At 39.4% G+C, this 20153-nt stretch overlaps 1 protein-coding gene across 2 annotated transcripts in view; it reads left to right on the forward strand.

Moving 5' to 3' along the window:
- atrnl1b (attractin-like 1b) overlaps positions 1 to 16143 on the forward strand; it is an 883775-nt gene extending 867632 nt beyond the window's left edge. For both annotated transcript variants that reach the window (XM_080205830.1, XM_080205831.1), the window contains one exon: positions 14372 to 16143. In XM_080205830.1, the coding sequence (XP_080061956.1) occupies positions 14372 to 14496 (125 nt within the window). In that variant the 3' untranslated portion in view covers positions 14497 to 16143. The remainder of the gene's footprint in view (positions 1 to 14371) is intronic.
- Positions 16144 to 20153: the final 4010 nt, after the last annotated feature.

The following is a 20153-nucleotide window of genomic DNA, read 5'->3' on the forward strand; positions in this document are numbered from 1 at the left end:
AATGGGAGCACTGGAGAAAACCCACTCAGGCAGGGGGAGAATGTACAAACTCCACACAGACTGTGACCCAAGCCAGGAATCAAATCCGGGTCCCTGGCACTGTGAGGCAGCAGTGCTAACCACTGTGCCACCCCAATTCAAGCTTTTATCTGATGAATTATGTTGTATCATAGTAAATACAAGTTTTTGAAAATTTGTTTAAGATGCTTTCTTGACACTAATCATTTTGCATTTATTATTCATTACAGAATAAGCGTAACTACGCGTTCAAGCAGCAATATGATTATTCTACAGAGTCAGAATTGAATTTTCCTTTAATTCTCCTCCAAAAAGAATCAAAAAGTTAATAGTAACAAAAAAAGGAAAACTCAATGAAATAAATTACTGTTCAATAGATCTGCTCCAAAATAATGTCCCAGCAGTTAAGGCTTTATTCACAGCCGCATTTTTCATTGCCTATCCTTTGAAGAATTGAACACAATTTATTGCATTGAAATGTTCTTTTTGTTTTTCATTGTCCTGTAGTGTATAGCTTTCACATTATTTGGAAAGATTCAATGTTACCATCTCTGGAGACGATCTCTCTCCGGCTACAGGCTGGAGTAAAAACAGATTACCCTCAACATCACCAACAGAAAGATTTATTAGTTAAAACCCTTCAGCGGAAGGCTGTCAGATATATTTATATGCATTTTCAGAAAGCTATCGGTTATCAGATGCACAGTAGCACATGTATTAGATTAACTGCTTTTTGATAGAATTCCTTCCTTGAACTTCTGCAAAGAGCATTTTCTGTTTGTAATCTTAACCGTTTCCAGTCCATGACCCAGGTTTATAAAAAGGATTGAATAGTTCAAAGTGACAATCCCTTCCTCTGTTACAATCATTAAATAAACTTTGGTGTCCAGATGTATGTCCCAATCAGACTGACCAAACTTGACAGATTAATCTATTGTTCATTAACATTCAGCATCTTAAACTTTTGTTTAAACTCTGACAGTTTTCTAATCGTGCTTCAGAACTGGGCATTATTAGTGATTGAAACATTCCAACTTTTGTAGTACCTGTATAAATTAATCATTCATACAAATGATGGGAAAGGTGCATCAAAACTAGCATAACCTAAGACTTGAAATGAAAAATATTGGCAGCAGAATCATATGTGATACGTTGTCTTTCCTTTGTCTCTTAAAAGCTATGAAAAGATTCATTCAGACTGAGTAATTCTGAGTATAGCTAATGAGTATTTAGAAATAAAAACAACATGCTGGAAAGATTGAACAGGTCTAGCAGTTGCAGAAAGACAAAGCTAATGGCCCAGATTTTTGCTCCCAAGGTGGGTAGCACAATTCTGGAAATTTCCCCTGTGCGAGGGATGAATTTCCTGGAGTGGTAGGATCTTGGTTCCAGAGGTGGGGTGGGGTGAGTGCAGGGTGGAGTCGGGTCCACTGCCCTAGGTTACAGATCAGAGGTGGCCACAGGGGCTGTTGGGAGCCAAGGCACGCTGTTTAAAAGGCTTGCCTCAGTTTTTTTGAAACGTTATTCCACTTGTTTGCTCAGATACTAAACCCTCTAATTTACACCCTCACTGCCCATATGCTCTATCTATGCTCACTAATGTTCCCCAAACATTCAATAGCTCCTTATATCTTTTATGCTAACTCATCTCCTCCACCCATCTCCAATGGTCTCACATATCCTGTATGTAAGTTAGTACCAGCTCATGCCACCTCACCCACCACCTTTTGCCCTGCACCTTCCATGTCAAATCACACAGTATTCACCATGGGCAGACCTCAGGACTCATGATGAGATGAAGTAAAATAAATATCCATTATAGTTTCACTATATTATTAAAGTTCCATTCATGAAAGCACATTCAAAATGTTTAAATCCCCTCTAGTCCTCCTTAATAATCCTTATAAAAATGAGCAGACTTGTACTCATAGCCCCACATTAAACATAACTAACTTTTTAATAAACCTTTAAGCTGTCAATCAAACTGTAAACTCAGGACCTTCCAAAGAGATAATAGGTTGTAGACAGCAACCAAACAGCTGCTGTAACTGCTCAATTAAATTTTTTAAACTTTTCACTGACGCGGGCAGTCTTGTAGTTTTTCAAGGCCTGCAGATTTAAATAACTTCACAAGTTGGTAGTTTTACAGACCTCTACCTCCCTTCAAGAGCATTTAAGTCCACTCTGAAGATTTATAACTTCCGCACTGTGGGTTAACATGTAGTTCAATACAGTGAACCTCTCCGGGATCAACCTCTGTCTTTAACAAATAGTGACTGTTGAAATTGGTGCAAGGTACATTACTTGACATCTTGACATTATTTTATATACTTATATTTGCATGAAAGACCATTTATACTACTTAGCTTATTCAGATTCATTATTTGTAAGAAACTTCACACCATTTGGATGCTCTTATCTGTAAAAACTAAAGCAAAAATGGGATCTGTTTGAATTTGGCATGAGTTCAAATAGCCCTTCTGAGTCTGTTTTCCCTTGTGTGAGTCACATATGCCCCTTTTTTCCTACTGGCAAAAATGGGATTTGTTGGAAATCTGGGTCCCATCTGTCATTTGTAAAGATCTGCAGAATCTACATAGAAGTCCAGGCCACTGTTTCTGGTTGTGACCTTTCATCAAACTGTTTCCCTAATAATTTAATTAAGAACTGTGCTTGCACAAATGCAAATAAATTAACAGTAAAGTTTTCTAACAAAAACAAAAATAAATGTCTTAATGTACTGTGCCAACTCTGGCAGAAATGGATTGTATTATCAAAGTGGCTTTAGAAAGAACTCCTTCTCTAATTTCAAAAGTGCAGGGTCCTTTCAGAAACTGAAGAAAACATGTAGTTCAATACAGTGAACCTCTCTGGGATCAACCTCTGTCTTTAACAAGTAGCGACTGCTGAAATTGGTGCAAGGTACATTACTTGACATCTTGACATTATTTTATAATCCTTATATTTGTATGAAAGACCATTTATACTATTTAGCTTATTCAGATACATTATTTGTAAGAAACTTCACACCATTTGGATGCTCTTACCTGTAAAAACTGCAGACCAGCAACCTCCTAAGTACTCCCTTTCAGAGCTTTACAGTTACCATTGATTATACTTAACAGTGATGTTGATGTTGAGATCATCGTGTCACCTGACAAACACAAACATCATTAAAAGCTTTTAACTGTAGGACATTTTAACACTTCTATGAGGACAATATTGACTTGTGAACAAGTTTTTCCAGTAAGTAAGAGTTTGATGTGACAATAATAAATGGCCACCAGATAATCAGGTACTTTCTCCTTTCGTCCCCATGGAGACATTTCTTTCTAGAGGCAGCAAGGTGGCACAGTGGTTAGCACTGCTGCCTCACAGCACCAGGGACCCGGGTTCAACTCCGGCCTTCGGTGACTATGTGGAGTTTGCACATTCTCTCCGTGTCTATGTGGGTTTCCTCTGGGGGCTCCAGTTTCCTTCCACAGTCTAAAGATGCATGGCTTATGTTGATTGGCCATGCTAAATTGATCCTCAGTCTCAGGAGAATTAGCAGGGTAAATATGTAGGGTTACAGGATAGGGCCTGGCTGACGCAATGGGCCAAATGGCTTCCTTCTGCACTGTATGGATTGTATGCTGGGGAAAGGAGAGCTTAGGGATAAGATAATCTCACCACCAGCAAATAATTCATGTAATGAACCAATGTGAAAAAACTTTTCACTTCAAAAGCTCAATTATTTCTCATCAAGCTTTCACTTTCTGTTGGGAACTCCTTTCAAGCAACAACAACTTTTATTTATTTGGTACCTCTAACATAGCATCCCAGAGCACTTCACAGAAGTTTTATAAAATATGTCACAGAGCCACATATCTCTTAGTGACTCTCTCTATGTGCTTAACAGTCCTAAAAAGATGCACGCTGGAGAGAAGGAGAAGTTTTGTTCATATTGTGGCCAAAAATCTACCAGCAATGGTTCATTCTGTGTGCATATTTGGTGAATGCCCTACCAATGTTCCTGCTGTGACAAAGTTTTCATCAAGAATGATGGATTGAAGCTGCATATTAAAACACATATGGGAAAACCCTTACCAAGTGCTCAGAATGTAACAAGCCTTTAGTCAGAAAGGAAGCTTATGATAAACATATGAAGGCAGTGGCTAAACTTATGTTAGGTCATAACTTCCACATACCACTGCTCATTCTAAAACTGTCACCACCAGTTAATGAGAATGTCAGAATGAAAATAGATGAAATTGCAATGTAACAAGGTAAAGCAAAGGCATATTTTGATGGATGACCATGCACAAAAGAACTTGTGGTTGGAAATTGGGTTTGAATCAAATGGTCAAATTGCAACCAGAAACCTACATCATCTCCACCAGGTCCAAAGTCATTCAAACAGCTGCTGAGTACCAATGCTTATCTGTTGGATAACAAAACGAAACGGAATGTAGGGAGTAGACCAGGATCTTTTGAGGACAATGATTATGAGAATACATTTCCATTTCCTATGAGCAATGTTGATATCCGCCTCACCAAGTTGATTACATAGAACCACAATATCAGGTTTGTGGATCTATTGCAGAGCAAAGAAACTTTCCTATCTCAAAGACAATTTCTGTACTTGGAAAGCGCAGGTAGTTTGATTTCTAAGAAACAACTTGACATGTTTGTTGTTCAGAATGATTTAATTTAAAATAAGGTCTTTAACAAAAAAGTGGAAAAGATATCATGTTAATTGGTTTGTGTAATCTGCATTTGATTGTGCCGGTCTGGAAACTGATTTTTTTGTATATTTGTTTCATTGCTTAAACCTGTGGGTTGAGTTAATTGCCAGAGAGGGTCTGAGATCCAGCAAAGGGCAGAATTCTTCCACCTGGACTAAGCCCTGTGGTGGGAGTGGGAACATGGTGTGCTTCCCGCTGTGGAGGCTAGCGGGAAACCACACCATGTCTTCGAGCCCCAATCTTATTAATTATGCAAGTGGATATTTTGCGTTGTATTCCGTGGTGGGGTAGGCCTGATGATATGTAGTCTACCGTCGTATCTGGGTTCTACATTGAAAAGATGCCCAATGACACTACTCAGTATCTAAGGCCGAAAGATAGACTTCCTGAGAAAGAATATGAACCTCCAAGAATATCCTGAGGCTGGCAAATGGAATTCCTCGATGATGCTTAATCTGGGAAGATCCACGTGTAGATGCACCGCACCCCACCCCCACCCCACTGCTAGCTGGTAGGCTTCATTCTGAACTCCAGGGACAGTCCCATCCATTGTTTAGGCAAGTCCTGGCAATTATATGCTACATTGTTCTAGACATGCTTTTCACCAGAGTGTTTTCCCACTGGTGTTGCAGAGAATTATGAATAGGTGGAAGATTCTGGTCGGCTTTACTTACATCCCATTTTTGGGTGATGCAAATCACTTTCACAGCAGCTTTCAGCAGGTATCCTGAATCACCATGGGGGGCTCCAATGGTAGATACAGGAAGAAATTCATGGTGGCATGAAGCAGATTTTTGCACTCTTGTCAAATCCACCCGCGCATCTACCATTGAACCCCTGGGCAGGACCACGGTAGAATTCCACTCCAGGAGTATGTTGACACTCTTATAAATTCTGAGATTACTTAAAGAATGGTAAATACAGATTTAAAACCAGAGTAATCTCTGCATTGTTCAGAAATGAATAAGACATACCAAAATCCAGAAAATATTTAAGAGCATATGTGTGGCTTTGTGAGTGGAAAATCATGTCTCACAAATTTAATTGAGTTTTTTGAAGGGGTAACCAAGAAGGTTAATGAGGCCAGTGCAATTGATGTTGTCGACATGGACTTTAGCAAGGCCTTTGACAAGGTACCACATGGTAGGTTGTTGCATCAAGTTAAATCTCATGGATACCAAGGTGAGGTATCTAAATGGATTCAAAATTGGCTTCTTGACAGAAGCCAGACAGTGGTAGTTGTTTTTCAAACTGGAGGCCTGTAACCAGCAGTGTGCCTCAGGGATCAGTGCTGGGCCACTGTTATTTGTCATTTATATTAATGATTTGGATGAGAATATAGGGGGCATGGTTAGTAAGTTTGCAGATGACACCAAGATCGGTGGCATGGTGGACAGTGAGGAAAGCTATCTCCAATTGCAGCAGGATCTTGATCATTTGGGCCAGTGGGCTGATGGATGACAGATGGAGTTTAATTTAGACAAATGCGAGGTAATGCATTTTGGTAGATTGAACCAGGGCAGGATTTACTCAGTTAATGGTAGGGCGTTGGGAAGAGTTTCAGAACAAAGAGATCTAGGTGCACATGTTCATAGTTCCTTGAAAATGGAGTCACAGGTGGAAAGAGTGGTGAAGAAAGCATTCAGCATGCTTGGTTTCATCAGTCAGAACATTGAATACACAAGTTGGGACCTCTTGTTGAAGTTGTGCAAGACATTGGTAAGGCCACACTTGGAGTACTGTGTATAATTCTGGTCGCCCTATTATAGAAAGGATATTATTAAACTGAAAAGAGTGCAGAAAAGATTTACTAGGATGCTACCAGGACTTGATGGATTGAGTTATTAGGAGAGGCTGAATAGACTGGGACCTTTTTCTCTGAAGCATAGGACACTGAGGGGTGACCTTATAGAGGTCTATAAAATAAAGAGGGGCACAAATCAGCTAGATAGTCAATATCTTTTCCTAAAGGTAAAGGAGTTTATAACTAGAGGGCGTAGGTTTAAGGTGAGAGGGGAGAAATACAAAAGTGTCCAGAGGGGCAATTTTTTCACACAGAGGGTGGTGAGTGTCTAGAACAAGCTGCCAGAGGTAGTAGTAATAGAGGTGGGCACAGTTTTATCTTCTAAAAAGCATTTAGATAGTTGCATGTGTATGATGGGTATAGAGGGATATGGGCCAAATGGAGGCAATTGGGATTAGTTTAGGGGTTTTAAAAAAAAATAAGGGCGGCATGGACAAGTTGGGCCGAAGGGCCTGTTTCCATGCTGTAAACCTCTATGACTCTATGTGGTTGGAAGCTCATGTCTGGGTCAAATACAACGCCAACAATCTGGTTCAGCCTGAAAGATTTGCCAAGGAGGGATGGAGTTAATGGTTCGGGAATAAAGCTTGTGGCAGGAATTAAAGCTGATAGCTTCAGTCATGCCAGTATTTAGTTGGAGAAAATTTCTGCTCATTTGGGACTGAATTTTGGACAAGCAGATTAACAATTTAGCAACCACGGGGAGGTTAAGGTAGGTAGGTGGTGGTGGGATAGACTTTGATATCAGCACTCATGGCTGACGCTGGTTAGGATTTTCCAGCCTGTCTGTGGCAGGACTCACTGCGGAAGATCAGCAGTCCAGCCAGAAATCTATTGACTTTCAGCGGAACTGGAAGATCCTGGCAGCAGGCTGTCCTGAAAAATCCCGGCCTTTGTGTTTTCCAATGATATCACAGATGGCCAGAATGCCGATGAGAAATAAATGGACTGGCCCAAGGATAGATCTCGGCAGGGATACCAGAATTAGTGATGTGGGAGCAGGAAGAGAAGCCATTGCAGGTGATTCTCTGGCTATAATAACATATGAATGGAACCAGAACAGCGCAGTGCCATCCAGCTGGATAACAGTAGGGGGGGGGGGAATGGTTGTTTATGTGACCAAGACATATCTGCTGACCTGCCAGAGCAAAAGAGTGAAGGAGGAATTGTATCAGAGAAATGTGTTGGAGAAAAATAGTGTGGTGAACCATCTTGCCTATAAATTGGGAGCGAGGAGGGCTAGCTTACCTTTGTCATAGTCTGATAAGATATTATGTTGGTAAGACTTGTGGTACTGTAACTGAGCAGAAACTTGATTGGATGGATTCAGACATGAAGCTCTGGGAATGATGGGCAGTGCAACAATACATACGAGGACTTTGAAGAGAAAAGGGAGATTGGAGATGAAGAGGTAGTTTATAAGGGTAGAGTGATCAAAAATTGTTTTTTGAGGAGGGAGTGATGAAGGAAAGAGGGATGGAATTGAATAATATTAGCTGACATGAGAGACAAAAAGGTAGGTGGGTGGTCTGCAATTGGGAATAACAAGGTCAAGAGAGCAGAAAGTGGGCCTTGTGGACCAGATGAGCTCAGAGAGGGCATAAGGATCAATAGGAGGGAAACTAGAGATTTCTACATTTAGAGCTAGGGCAGGGGGGAGCTTTGGAGGATAGTTCGTCTATTGGGCTAGTGGAAGGGAGGAAAGTAGCAGAGGCAGCTGATTAGGTGATCTGTTTTCTAGTTCTTAATTCTGCTGTGCCTAAAAGAATATACTGATATTACTAGTTTTATTATTAACATCATCATTCAATTCTATGAGTTTTGTAACCTTTCTTTGAACATCCCTCAGGATCCAATACAGTCTTTGCCAGTTCTCTGATCTTTACATTACTGAAAAATGTTTATAAATTTGGGGCAGCATAGTGGCACAGTGGTTAGCACTGCTGCCTCACTGTGCCAGGAATCCACTTTTGATTCCAGCAATTGTCTATAATTCTGATTTCCATTGCCCTTTTGGCTGAATTAATTGCAGTCTTCATTTCCTTCAGCTGTTCCTCATATTTGGCGCTGTTTAGTGAACACGTTGTAAAAACACGGGACTATGATTGGGATTTCACATGGAGGTGGTTGGATGTGAGAACAGCAGAGAGACATCAGCAAAAAATGGGAATGTTATGCAGTAGATGATGAGTAGCAGCGCACAGTGGAGCACCAGGTTGCCGGTATATATAATTGCTTGAGGAAAGGTAAACAATAAGGTTAACGTAAACAGATTCCCTGCTGTACTTGAATTTCAGCATTTCCTTCATCAACATTCTGCTGTCCCTGGTCATGACCTCCAGGGCACTTTTGCCGTCTAAGTAAGGGCTTACATGAAGCCTTGCTCTCCGTGTTGTGCATGTCCTACATGGAATGAGTTAGTGTGTGGTTCTTCTAAACACAGTAGAAAGCTGTGCATGCTCAAAAGGTCAGAGAGCGTGTGTGGATAAGGAAAAAGGGAAAGCTCAGGTTTCGTCAGAAGCATAAGAGTGGCTTTAATGAAGGGTGATGCAAAGACCAGATTCTACCTAACTTGTCAAGCATTTCTATCATTTTCTATTTTTATTTCAGATTTCCAGCATGTGTGGTATTTCACTTTGTGTTTTCTGAAATGTGCAGGGGTGTGGGTCCACTTCACAAGGTGACCATGCTGGAGAAATTGTGAGCAAAGCTGGGGAAACCATATGCAAGCAAGTGGTTCTCAGGTGAAAGCAGTTAGCAGAAGAGTGAAATCTTTCCCAGTTATTACCGTGTTTTTCAGGCAGAACGCCAGTGATACTTGTTCTGAGAAAGCAGTGACAGAGTTATTATAAAGAGAAGGACAGTTGGTTTTGTTAAGATTGCTTGAGAACCATACGAAGCAGAGGAAATGCTGTGCGTGGGACAGGGAGATACGGTTTGGCCAGTTATATATCCTAATGAATAAGACAAATCATTCTTTGCTATCTCCGTGCAGTCATTGAATTCCTGGCACTATGCACATGTCCTGGGGATAATGTTTCTGGCATTCACAGCTACATCCTTTCAAGATTGCTGCATCATCTGTTTGGGCATCTATCTGTCGCCAGGCCTTCCAAATGGTGTACCATTGAATGTGGGAGTTCTTGCAAGGGCCATGTAACAGAAACCCGAACCAATTTATGTTTTCCAGTTTTATGCATGTTTTGGTTTAAATAGACATCAAAGCTACAAGAAAACCCATTCTTCAAAGTGATGAGCTGCCAATCAATGCTCCTCACAGACAGCCACCTGCTCATTTGATTTGAGTCACCGTCAAAAGGATTTGGACCTCTCAGCACTGCCATCAGACAGACATGCCCATGATCCGACCAATTTGCAACATGAAAGTTGACCCAATATCTTTAAATCGTATACAATTCTGTCACATCAATCAAATATATTTGTGTACAGTTCTGGTCACCCTATTATAGAAAGGATATTATTAAACTAGAAAGAGTGCAGATAAGATTTACTAGGATGCTAACAGGACTTGATGGTTTGAGTTATAAGGAGAGGCTGCATAGACTGGGACTTTTTTTTCTGGAGCATAGGCTTGGGATGATCTCATAGAGGTCTATAAAATAATGAGGATCAGCTAGGTAGTCAGTATCTTTTCCCAAAGGTAGGGGAGTCCAAAACTAGAGGGCATATGTTTAAGGTGAGAGGGCAGAGATACATAAGGATTTAGGGGAGCAGTTTTTTCACACAGAGGGTGGTGAGCCTCTGGAACAAGCTGCCAGAGGTAATAGTAGAGGCAGGTACAATTTTGTCTTTTAAAAAGCATTTAGACAGCTACAGTAGAAATAAACTGATAAGATGGGTATAGAGGGCTATGGGCCAAATGCAGGCAATTGGGACTAGCCTAGTCGTTAAAAAAAAGGGCATGGACAAGTTGGGCCGAAGGGTCTGTTTCCATGCTGTAAACCTCTATGACTCTATATTTGAACAAGCGTCACCGAAAAAAAACACACTTAAGGCATCTTTTGTTTGTTGGTCGTAGAGACAGTAAGTAAGCTATAAAATGCTTTATGATATGCTGAGGATGCAAAAGGGGACATGCATTTCAGGTGAGGGGGGAAAGTTCAACGGAGAAGGGAGGGGCAAGTTTTTTACAGAGAGGTAGGCATTTGGAATGCATTGCCAGGGGTGGTGATGTAGGTAAATACGATAGCGGCATTTAAGGGACTTTCAGATGAGCATATGAATGTGCAAGTAATAGAGAGATAGGGACCAAATGCAGACAGAAGGGATTAGTTCAATTTGGCGTCATGTTTGGCACAGCATCATGAGCTGAAGGGTCTGTTCCTGTGCTGTACTGTTCTATGTTAAAAGCCACCACATAAAGACAGAAGATAAAATACTGCAGGTGTTGGAAGTTTGAAATATAAACTGAAAATGCTGGAAGTACTCATCAGGTCAGATAGGGTCATATAAATGCAAGTCTTTTTTATAACTACCATTATAATGACATCTCAATTTATTACTACAACACTGAGCTCTGGAATTTATACCTGTGGACTGCAACATTCTCTTTCAATTGATTCAGTAGCTTCAGAGAATATACTGCAGGAACAAGAAACCTTAGCATCGTTCTGAACATTTCTAGCGATCAAATGCCATTCGAGTGAGGAGCAGAAAAGGAAAATTCTATGTTTTGCTAAATCTGTATTTAGTCACTAGACTGATACTTCTGATCTTGATTTTTATCAGTTCATTACTACTGTAAAGAATGAGAAAATATTATCAGAGGATTACTGGTTTTCTAAGTTTTTTTATTTGCAATTGCAGCAAGCATTAAAACCCACACTAAGAAAAATCTAATTCTGAATATGGCATTCATAGAAGCATGGTGAATACAATAGTTACCTAAAGATTGACTTATCAAATAGTTACTTGAAACATAAGGTTAAAGGTCCTATTTGAATGTTGGTGAACGGGTGAGTGATTTAGTAGGATGGGTAGCTGGGTGACATAAGTGGGTAGGGTGGCAGGTGGATGGGAGAGGTGATTTGGGTGAGGTGGCGGGGTGAGGTGGGTAATTGGGGAGGTGGCTGAGTAGAAGAGATGGCAGTGGATGAAGTAGATGGGGGAGGCATCAAGAGTGTGAGGCGTGTAAATGGGGTATGTGGCTGAGATAGCAGGCAGGTGAGTTGGAGAAGTGGGTAGGTGCTGGGTAATTGAAGTGGCAGTTGGGTGAGGTAGTAGCCACGGAGTCAGAGGGTAGTTGGATATCAGCAGGCGGGGTCGATGGTTTAGTGTGAATGATTGAGGAGGTCAGTTCTGTGGTTACCTTGGAGTTAGTCTGGGTTTTTTTCTCTCTGACATTTCCTATTCATGTAAATAGTGTGGAACTGTCCAATGTCTCTGAGTCGGAGACATTCATTGAGAGTGCAGGGAAGCTGGGAAATTGCTCATTAGAAGTGCAACTTCCAGGGCATTTCCCACATAGATCAGTATTTCAGGCCTTCCACAGGGTCGTGCTATGCATCTTCATTGTGTCTTTGACAATATAGAAACCAGAAGGCTTGGGCCATGATTTACTGGAAACCTGATTTGAAAGTTGAGCTGCAGAGTTAGCAAAAGGCAGATAGAGCCATAGGAACCCTACAGTGCAGAAAGAGGCCATTTGGCCCATTGAGTTTGCACCGACCACAATCCCACCCAGGCCCTATCCCCATACCCCTACTTATTTACCCACTAATCCCTCTAACCCACACATCTCAAGACACTAAGGGGCAATTTTAGTATGGCCAATCAACCTAACCTGCACATCTTTGGACAGTGGGAGGAAACCAGACCGCATGGAGGAAACCCACGCAGACACGAGGAGAATGTGCAAACTCCGCACAGAGAGTGAACCAAGCAGGGAATCGAACCCTGTACCTGGAGCTGTGAAGCAGCAGTGCTAACCTCTGTGCTACCGTGCTGCCCATAATGCCACATATTAAACTTGGTTCCAACTTTGAATATTTTGAATTAATTCTAATTGATAGATAAATAAATTAAAATAAAGAAGGTCTAAAAATTATGGTTCAGACAATTTGGCCAATGTGTTGGATGTTTTGATATATATGTGATTGTTAAAAAAAAGATTGCTTTCAAATAAGCAAGAATATCTTGATGTTCTCTGGAAAGTGAAGGCTGAAGGATAACATTTGTAAAGGTGTGAAGAAGGGGTGTGATAGGGTAGATGTTGAGAAAGTGTTTTCACGTGATGGGAAATTCAAAACTAGGAATCTGTGAAAACCCTCAGGACTTGGATGGGGAATCACTGATTAATCTCTCTGTAGGACTTATAGAATATGAGTTCCTTGGTGATTGGTAATGACTTTACTAGGTGGAGTCGTATGCCGAGCCTTTTTATAAAGCAGGCCCCTGAGTGGGTCCATTGATGTATTGTCCCAGCTGGAAGCTGTTTGTGTTCAATTATGGGTTTTATTTTACTTTATTTTGTGCAAAAAAGCATGGTTCCTTTACAACTGACTTCTGGATGTATTGTAGGATCATAAATATAAATTAATTACTAATAAATCTAATAATGAATTCAAGTGAAATGTCTTTACTAAGAGAGTGTTTACATTATGAACTGTGGTCCAATAGGGGCAAATAGCATAAATGCATTTATGGGAAAGCTACATGAGTGAGGAAAGAATAGAAAGATATGTTGTTAGACTGAGATGAAGTAGATGGGAAGAGGAGGTTTATGTGGAGTATAGAGCCAACATAGACTAGTCAGACTGAATGGCTTTAATTGTAGTTAGAAGGAAATGGAATTACGGATTTTCATGGCATTTTTGCTAAAGGTTTTATGAGCCCATTGAGTATTAAAAAAACAATTGGATTGAACACATTGATTTGCATATTTGTATTAGGGAAGAAATCAGTTAATCAGAACTACTTTATGTAATTAAACTTGAGTCCTGTGGGATTGATTGGAATATTTGAATGATGTGCAAGTAGAGCATACTGCAACTTCTTCAAGTATATACAGGAAAGCCAGGAGGAATTATTTTGCTCATGCAACATTCATGAAAGAAGAACTGTATTGCATAGTGGTGTTGCATGAAGTTTGTTTAAATGTCTAACTTGCTCTTTAAAAACATATTAGACATATCTTAAGCAGTATTGCATGCAGAAAGATATTCCTGATACTAATTTTGGTGAAGTATTTTGTTACCCATGTGACATTTCATCAGGTATCCAATCTCTGTAGCCTTGCATTCACTTCTGTATTTAAAAAAAAATCTTTATGGCCTGTCTGAAAAGTAGATACGAAAATACTTCAAAGCATTCCAAGTGAGTTTATAACATGAGGTGCTTTCAGACCATATGAAATTTAAGCCCTGAAAGAATGTAGGCACTGTAATGAACATTTGAAGCACTGTATTTATACAGAAGGTTCAAACTTGATCTTCATTTAAAATTTATTTGACCGGTGCTTCTGTGAATCATCTTGACGTAGTTAGTGAAATTCCTTTAGACCTCAGGTTTTGAGTAATGAATTGTTCCTCACTTAATTGTATTGCTTTGATAACTAGGAACAGAACTGCACTGGAGAACACAATAAATGAATTTCATAAGATGATTTATGTGACATTTTGAAAAATGATCTTTTACAGTGACCTGATTTAATGGAAATCAAGCAGAATTGCCATGTTGAATACACTATATCGAAGTTGGAGGGAATGGTCTTTTTACTGTGGTGCTGTGCAGAGAGGCAACCAACATGTAGCAAAGCCTAATGGAGCTCCAAGTAAATCATTTTTCATTTTTGTATCTGCAGGTCTTGCCATAGCCAGTGCACTTATAGATATTTCTCAACAAAAACCAAGTGAGTGCAAAGAGAAGACCTCAGCAGTTAGGAACAGAAAACAACTTCCTCCTACACATCAAGGAACTTGTGTATAAAAGATATTTTAAAAAAAACTGCACTTGGTTATTCTTTAGTCTTTTTCCCCCCTTTTGATATGGCTTTAATTTAAAGCCACTCAGCAGCCTCAGTTTTTGTAGGGGCAACAGCATAAGAATATTAAAACATGTGCCCTGTCATCTCTGCATACGAAGTCAGTGATGGGTCCTGTACCAGTGGATGAGGGTTACACTTGTCTTCCATGCTGTCAATTTGATTTATTACATTTTCAAATCATTAGCCATATTTGTGAATACAATTATGGAAATAAAATTTAAAATGCTAAATTACCACAGAAATGTTATTTCCATTTTAGGCAAATGCTGATGGCAATTGATTGTTGTATAAATAACTGTCAGATTTTAAGATTGTCAAAGTATTAATGCAAATATGTTAACAGAGGAATGAATGTTTTTGATATATGTGGTACTGCGACTTTGATAACTGTGAAGGGGGAGGAACGAAATGTGTAAATGTGGATGCATTTGTAACCATCCCTGAAGTCTCCAGTTATTTTTATTCTACAGAGGTTATATGGAATAATACCGCTGTGGGCAGTTTGATTCATTGTTACTTGCATGTTACAGTGGTGCTGGAGCAATAATTAGAAATCAATAGTATGCTAATAATTTGAAAAAAATATACAAGGGTTGCAATTTATAATATTCCTGGATTCTGTGTTTACATTTCAGTCTTAGTAGGGAATGCAAAAAATACTTCATTGATGTGCTGTGCTGTTGAATCACAGCACGGTAGAGCATTTGTAAAAATGTTATTTATTGCAGATATCTAAGGGAAAACTGCACATAACTACATTTTTTTAAGCAAATTTCTATTAAGCAAATCCATTTTGGTGTAAGTTTACTGAGACAACTGTATGTTACAGACAAAAAGAAAATACATTTAAGCATGGGAAGCAGATTGTGCAGTCACTATTGGTGTTCATTATGTAAGTAACTTTGATAAACACTTGATTGAAATGATAGGTAAGTAATGGTGAAGGACACAGGGTAGAAGAATAAAGTGAATTTGTGTTTTCTTTTTGGGCAGGTTTGGGTGGCTAAGTTTTGTCACATTACTGTTAAGCCCATCATAAATTCTGCAAATTCTGTGTTTTTTTTAATTGAGACATGCTGTAATTAAAGAACATGCAGCAGGCTGACATGGGACACTTGGTTCAGTAAAGTATCTGATTCGAGTTTTCATATTTGGAGGAAATCTCCTAGTGGAATTATAATAGACAATGAACTCGGATTTTTCCCCACTATGTAAACAGAAGCTGTTCTTTATATGTAACATTTGTGTTGAATTGCACTGATCTATGGGATTTTAGTTCTAACCTGTATTGGAAATGCATTTAAGTAATTCTGTATTAAGGATTGATGGAAGCCCCAGTTTTTGTCTCATGTTTTGGACGAGGGTTCTGTGATTACCTTATTTTTTTACTCATTTGTTCCATTTGTGTCTTGCCACGTAATTCATAAAACTGTAAAGTTGTCACATCTGTAAATACACATCTGACAGGGGCAGTCAGATGATTGCACAAAGAAGTATTTTACACTGAAATGTTTAGATTTGTATCATTAAAGAACAGCTCACATAAATTCTGTGTTTACCTTGGGCCTATGTAAAACAATTTTGAAGCTTCAACATAATAAAAAAAATTGAAAATACTTTTCCTTGAATTTATTTTCTGTTCTGATGGACAAATTCTTCAAATAGCCTAGGTTTGCTGATTTTGCATTAGTGATAGCCCCAGGCGTATTACAAGAAATAAAACCGAACGCCTGCATGAAATGACGACGTAGAAATTGCTGGATCAATGCTTTGTTACTCTTTGAGGTTTGATTTAATCGTAATTCTGTGTTTTGTGATGTTACTGAAGTCTTCTTCACTCTACTAATGGGGAAAGTGCACTACAGAAAATTGTATGTTCCAAGATATTGCAGTGAAAATGGATTCAGATTAATATACAGCATCTAGTTGGTTTCCAAGATATACTGTGAGAAGTCCTAGTCAGCATGACAATGACCATTACTAATGTTTGTTACACAGATTTCAAACCTTTTAACAGGATGCAAGTGGAAGGTGTTCATTTTCTTAAAAAGTAATAAAGTTTTGGATCACCCATTGAGAGCCAGGCATCATTGATGAGCAGTTTCAATAGATAAAGATTAACGGAATCCTACATTCCAAAAGTATCATCTAAACCCAGTATTCACGTTTGCCTCAGGTAAGTACTTTTTTTAAACATCTAAGTCTTGTTGTTTAAAAATAATTTGTACTACATTTTAACCAATCCACCAAACATATAGTTTCAATTCTTTTATGAGGAGTAATCAGATCTGCACATCAATTTAAAAACTTAATTCTCCACACTCTGCAGCATTTTTTTTGTAAATTATTTTATGGTGTTGTTCACAATTGAATTTTTTTATATTATTTATTTGTGGAACGTGCATGTCGCTGGCTGGCCAACATTTATTGCAGTAAGAAATCTCACAACACCAGGTTAAAGTCCAACAGGTTTATTTGGTAGCAAAAGCCACTGTGTTTCGGAGTGCTGCTCCTTCATCAGGTGAATGGGATTTCAGTTCACAAACAGGGCATAAAAAGACACAAATTCAATTTACAGAATAATGGTTGGATTGCGAGTTTTAACAGGTAATCAAGTCTTAAAGGTACAGACAATGTGAATGGAGAGAGGGTTAAGCACAGGTTATGTCCTGTTTGTGAACTGAAATCCCACTCACCTGATGAAGGAGCAACGTTTTGCTACCAAATAAACCTGTAGGACTTTAACCTAGTGTTGTGAGACTTCTTACTGTGCTTATCCCAGTTCAACACCGGCATCTCCACATCATCAACATTTATTGTCCATCCCCAATTGCCCAAGGGCACTTAAGAGTTAAACTGCCCTCAGGCAGTTCAAATGGGGAGGGAGACATACAAACAAAATTCAGATGGGAGAGCGTGAAATAGGGGGTTAAAATATCTCGCTCACTTTAGGGAAAGAAATCTGTGCTGCTTACCTGGTCTGGCCTACATGTGCCACCCTGACAAGCAATCATGGGGAGGAATAAAACAAGATCCCCACTTGCTGTTTTTCGCACACTCAGAATATATTACTGCTGTTGATTAGGCTGTTAGTAAGCTTGAGTACCCATTCATTGGCAATTTGGATACGGTGGATGGGCTCCTGATTCCTCGGATCACCTGTCTGCTGTTTTATTCCTTCCTGGCACGATGACATTAGGAACGTGAACCATGTCATCACACCAGATATTATGTAGCTGCAGGCACTTAGCAGATCCATTTTCAGAGTATTATTCAGCCCTGTTAAATGGACAATGAGCCACATCTGCATAGGATTTCAACTAAACAGTGGGTTTCCTCCAGTTGCTCCGGTTTCCTCCCACAGTCCAAAGATGTGTGGGTTAGGTTGATCGGCCATGCTAAATTGCCCCTTATTGTCCCAAGATGTGTAGGTTAGGGGAATTAGCAGAGTAAACATATGAGATTATGGGGAGTGAGCCTGGGTGAGATGCTGTCAGAGAGTTAGTGCAGACTCCTGCAGTGTGGGGATTCTCTGACTGTCAGCCAGGACAAAACCTTATTCAGTTGGGAAAATTGAGAAGGAATCCTCTTGTGTGCCTTGAAATATGCAACCTGAATGGCAGGCGAAGATAAAAGTAGGGTTTTGTTGGAGAGAATTCTGTTAGCAATAAGAAGTTTCTTTTTCAGTTTATGTGATTATTTTTGAGGTTTAATTACAATATTCTCTCATTTGATAAAGGTTCTTTTCTCTGGAACGAATGAAGAAAACATTGAATGGAAGTTTGACAACACCAATTATTTTTGCCCTAAAGAGTATGGCTGGTAATTTTATGATAAAATAGTCTTACAGTGAATAGTGGCACATTAATTTCTTGCCACTGTAATTGTTTACTGTAGTGATGAAGTTATGATGTTCGGTAGCATCAGTTTCATCGTTTATTTCACTGGATGAAAAAAAAACTGTAGATTTCAGATTGATCAGAATACATTTCATTGCCGATTCGAAAATCCATGATGTAGTTTCCAGTGAGTATTTACTGTGTGAACTGATTGGGATAATGGGCAGATTTCTGTCTCTGCTCTGTGTGAATATCAATAATTTGTTCCCAGAGTGAAACTCTTTGAATGCATTATATATCTGAATTGTATGTGAAGGATCATGCCTCACTGCTAGCTTCATCTGTTGGAGAGAAAGGCTTGTTGGTCACAAACACTGTGTAGGGAAAGCTTTTGAAATTCTTTGAACAGAATTATTACTTATTTGTTCAGTCCAAGATCTACAGTTCATTCCAATTTTAAAGTAACTGTATTTCCTCTTGGTTTGTCCATCGTTTTCATCTTCACGAAGGACTACAACGGAGAATACTGGAAATGCACTTTATTTTTACATTTATTCTTTTCCCTCTCCTAGTTCTTGTTACATCCTCACAATATTATGCAGGATGCACCTGATGTACGTTTTCAAGCTGTGAAATGCTCTCTTGGGTACGTCCCAGATAACATTGTACCTCATATTTCTGTTCTGCTTGAACAGATGATCTTAAGTTAGAGTCAAGACTTTTCTTGGGTTCCTTTGCAAATGTATCAAATAATTGTACCCAATGACACACAGTGCGAGCAATGACATCTTCACCCAAGTGAACCCTCAACTATTGGTGCTGAGAAGGGAAATATGTTAGAGATTTTTCAGGGCACTTTTTACTGCTTATAAAGCAACCTTTCCGATAATTGCAAAGGCCAGTCATACGTGTAGAGTCTACAGTAGCCAGCATGGAGAGTACAAAGAGGAAAATGCATAAAATACATTTGAGGTCATCTGTTTGAAAGCTGATTGAAATAGAAGTGTGTTACTATGATCTTTGATACAACTGCACTGACAATTCTGAAGTTCATGCCACAGACCAGCTTCTTATTGCTGTTTTTTTTTCTGATATATTAATAATGTAGAGTGTACGGGGTACAATTTTAAAATTTACAAATGGTGAAAACCTTCAAGTGGACATAAACGGGCTAGTAGAATGAGCGAACAAGTGGCAGATTAACTTGAATGCAGAAAAATATAAAGTGATTCATTTTGGTCAGAGGAATAAGAAGAAGCAATATAAAGTAAAGAGTAAAATTCTAAAGGGGCTGCAGGAGCAGAGGTACATGCACACAAGGTTGTTGAGAAAGCAATTAATAAAACATGGGATACGAGGCTACATAAGTAAAGCATAGAATCCCTACAGTGCAAAAGGAAGCCATTCAGCCCATTGGGCCTGCACCGACAAGAATCCCAGCCTAACCGTATTGCTGTAACCACATGTATTTACCCTGCTAATCCCCAATACTAAAGGGAAATTTATACGGCCAATTGGCCATTCAGCCAAACATGCACATCTTTGGAATGTGGGAGGAAACAGTAGCCTTCAGAATAAACCCACACAGATATGGGGAGAACATGCAAACTCCACACAGTCAGTCACCCGAGTCTGGAATCAAATCTGGATCCCTGGTGCTGTGCCACTTTACCACCCAGACTACAAAAGCAAATAAGTTAAGCTAAACCTGTAGAAAATATAGGCTTGGTCACTACTGGAATATCATATCCTGTTCTGGA

Source organism: Carcharhinus amblyrhynchos, chromosome 17 (genome assembly GCF_965287045.1).
Source record: "Carcharhinus amblyrhynchos chromosome 17, sCarAmb.v2.hapA, whole genome shotgun sequence".
NCBI classification, from domain to species: domain Eukaryota; kingdom Metazoa; phylum Chordata; class Chondrichthyes; order Carcharhiniformes; family Carcharhinidae; genus Carcharhinus; species Carcharhinus amblyrhynchos.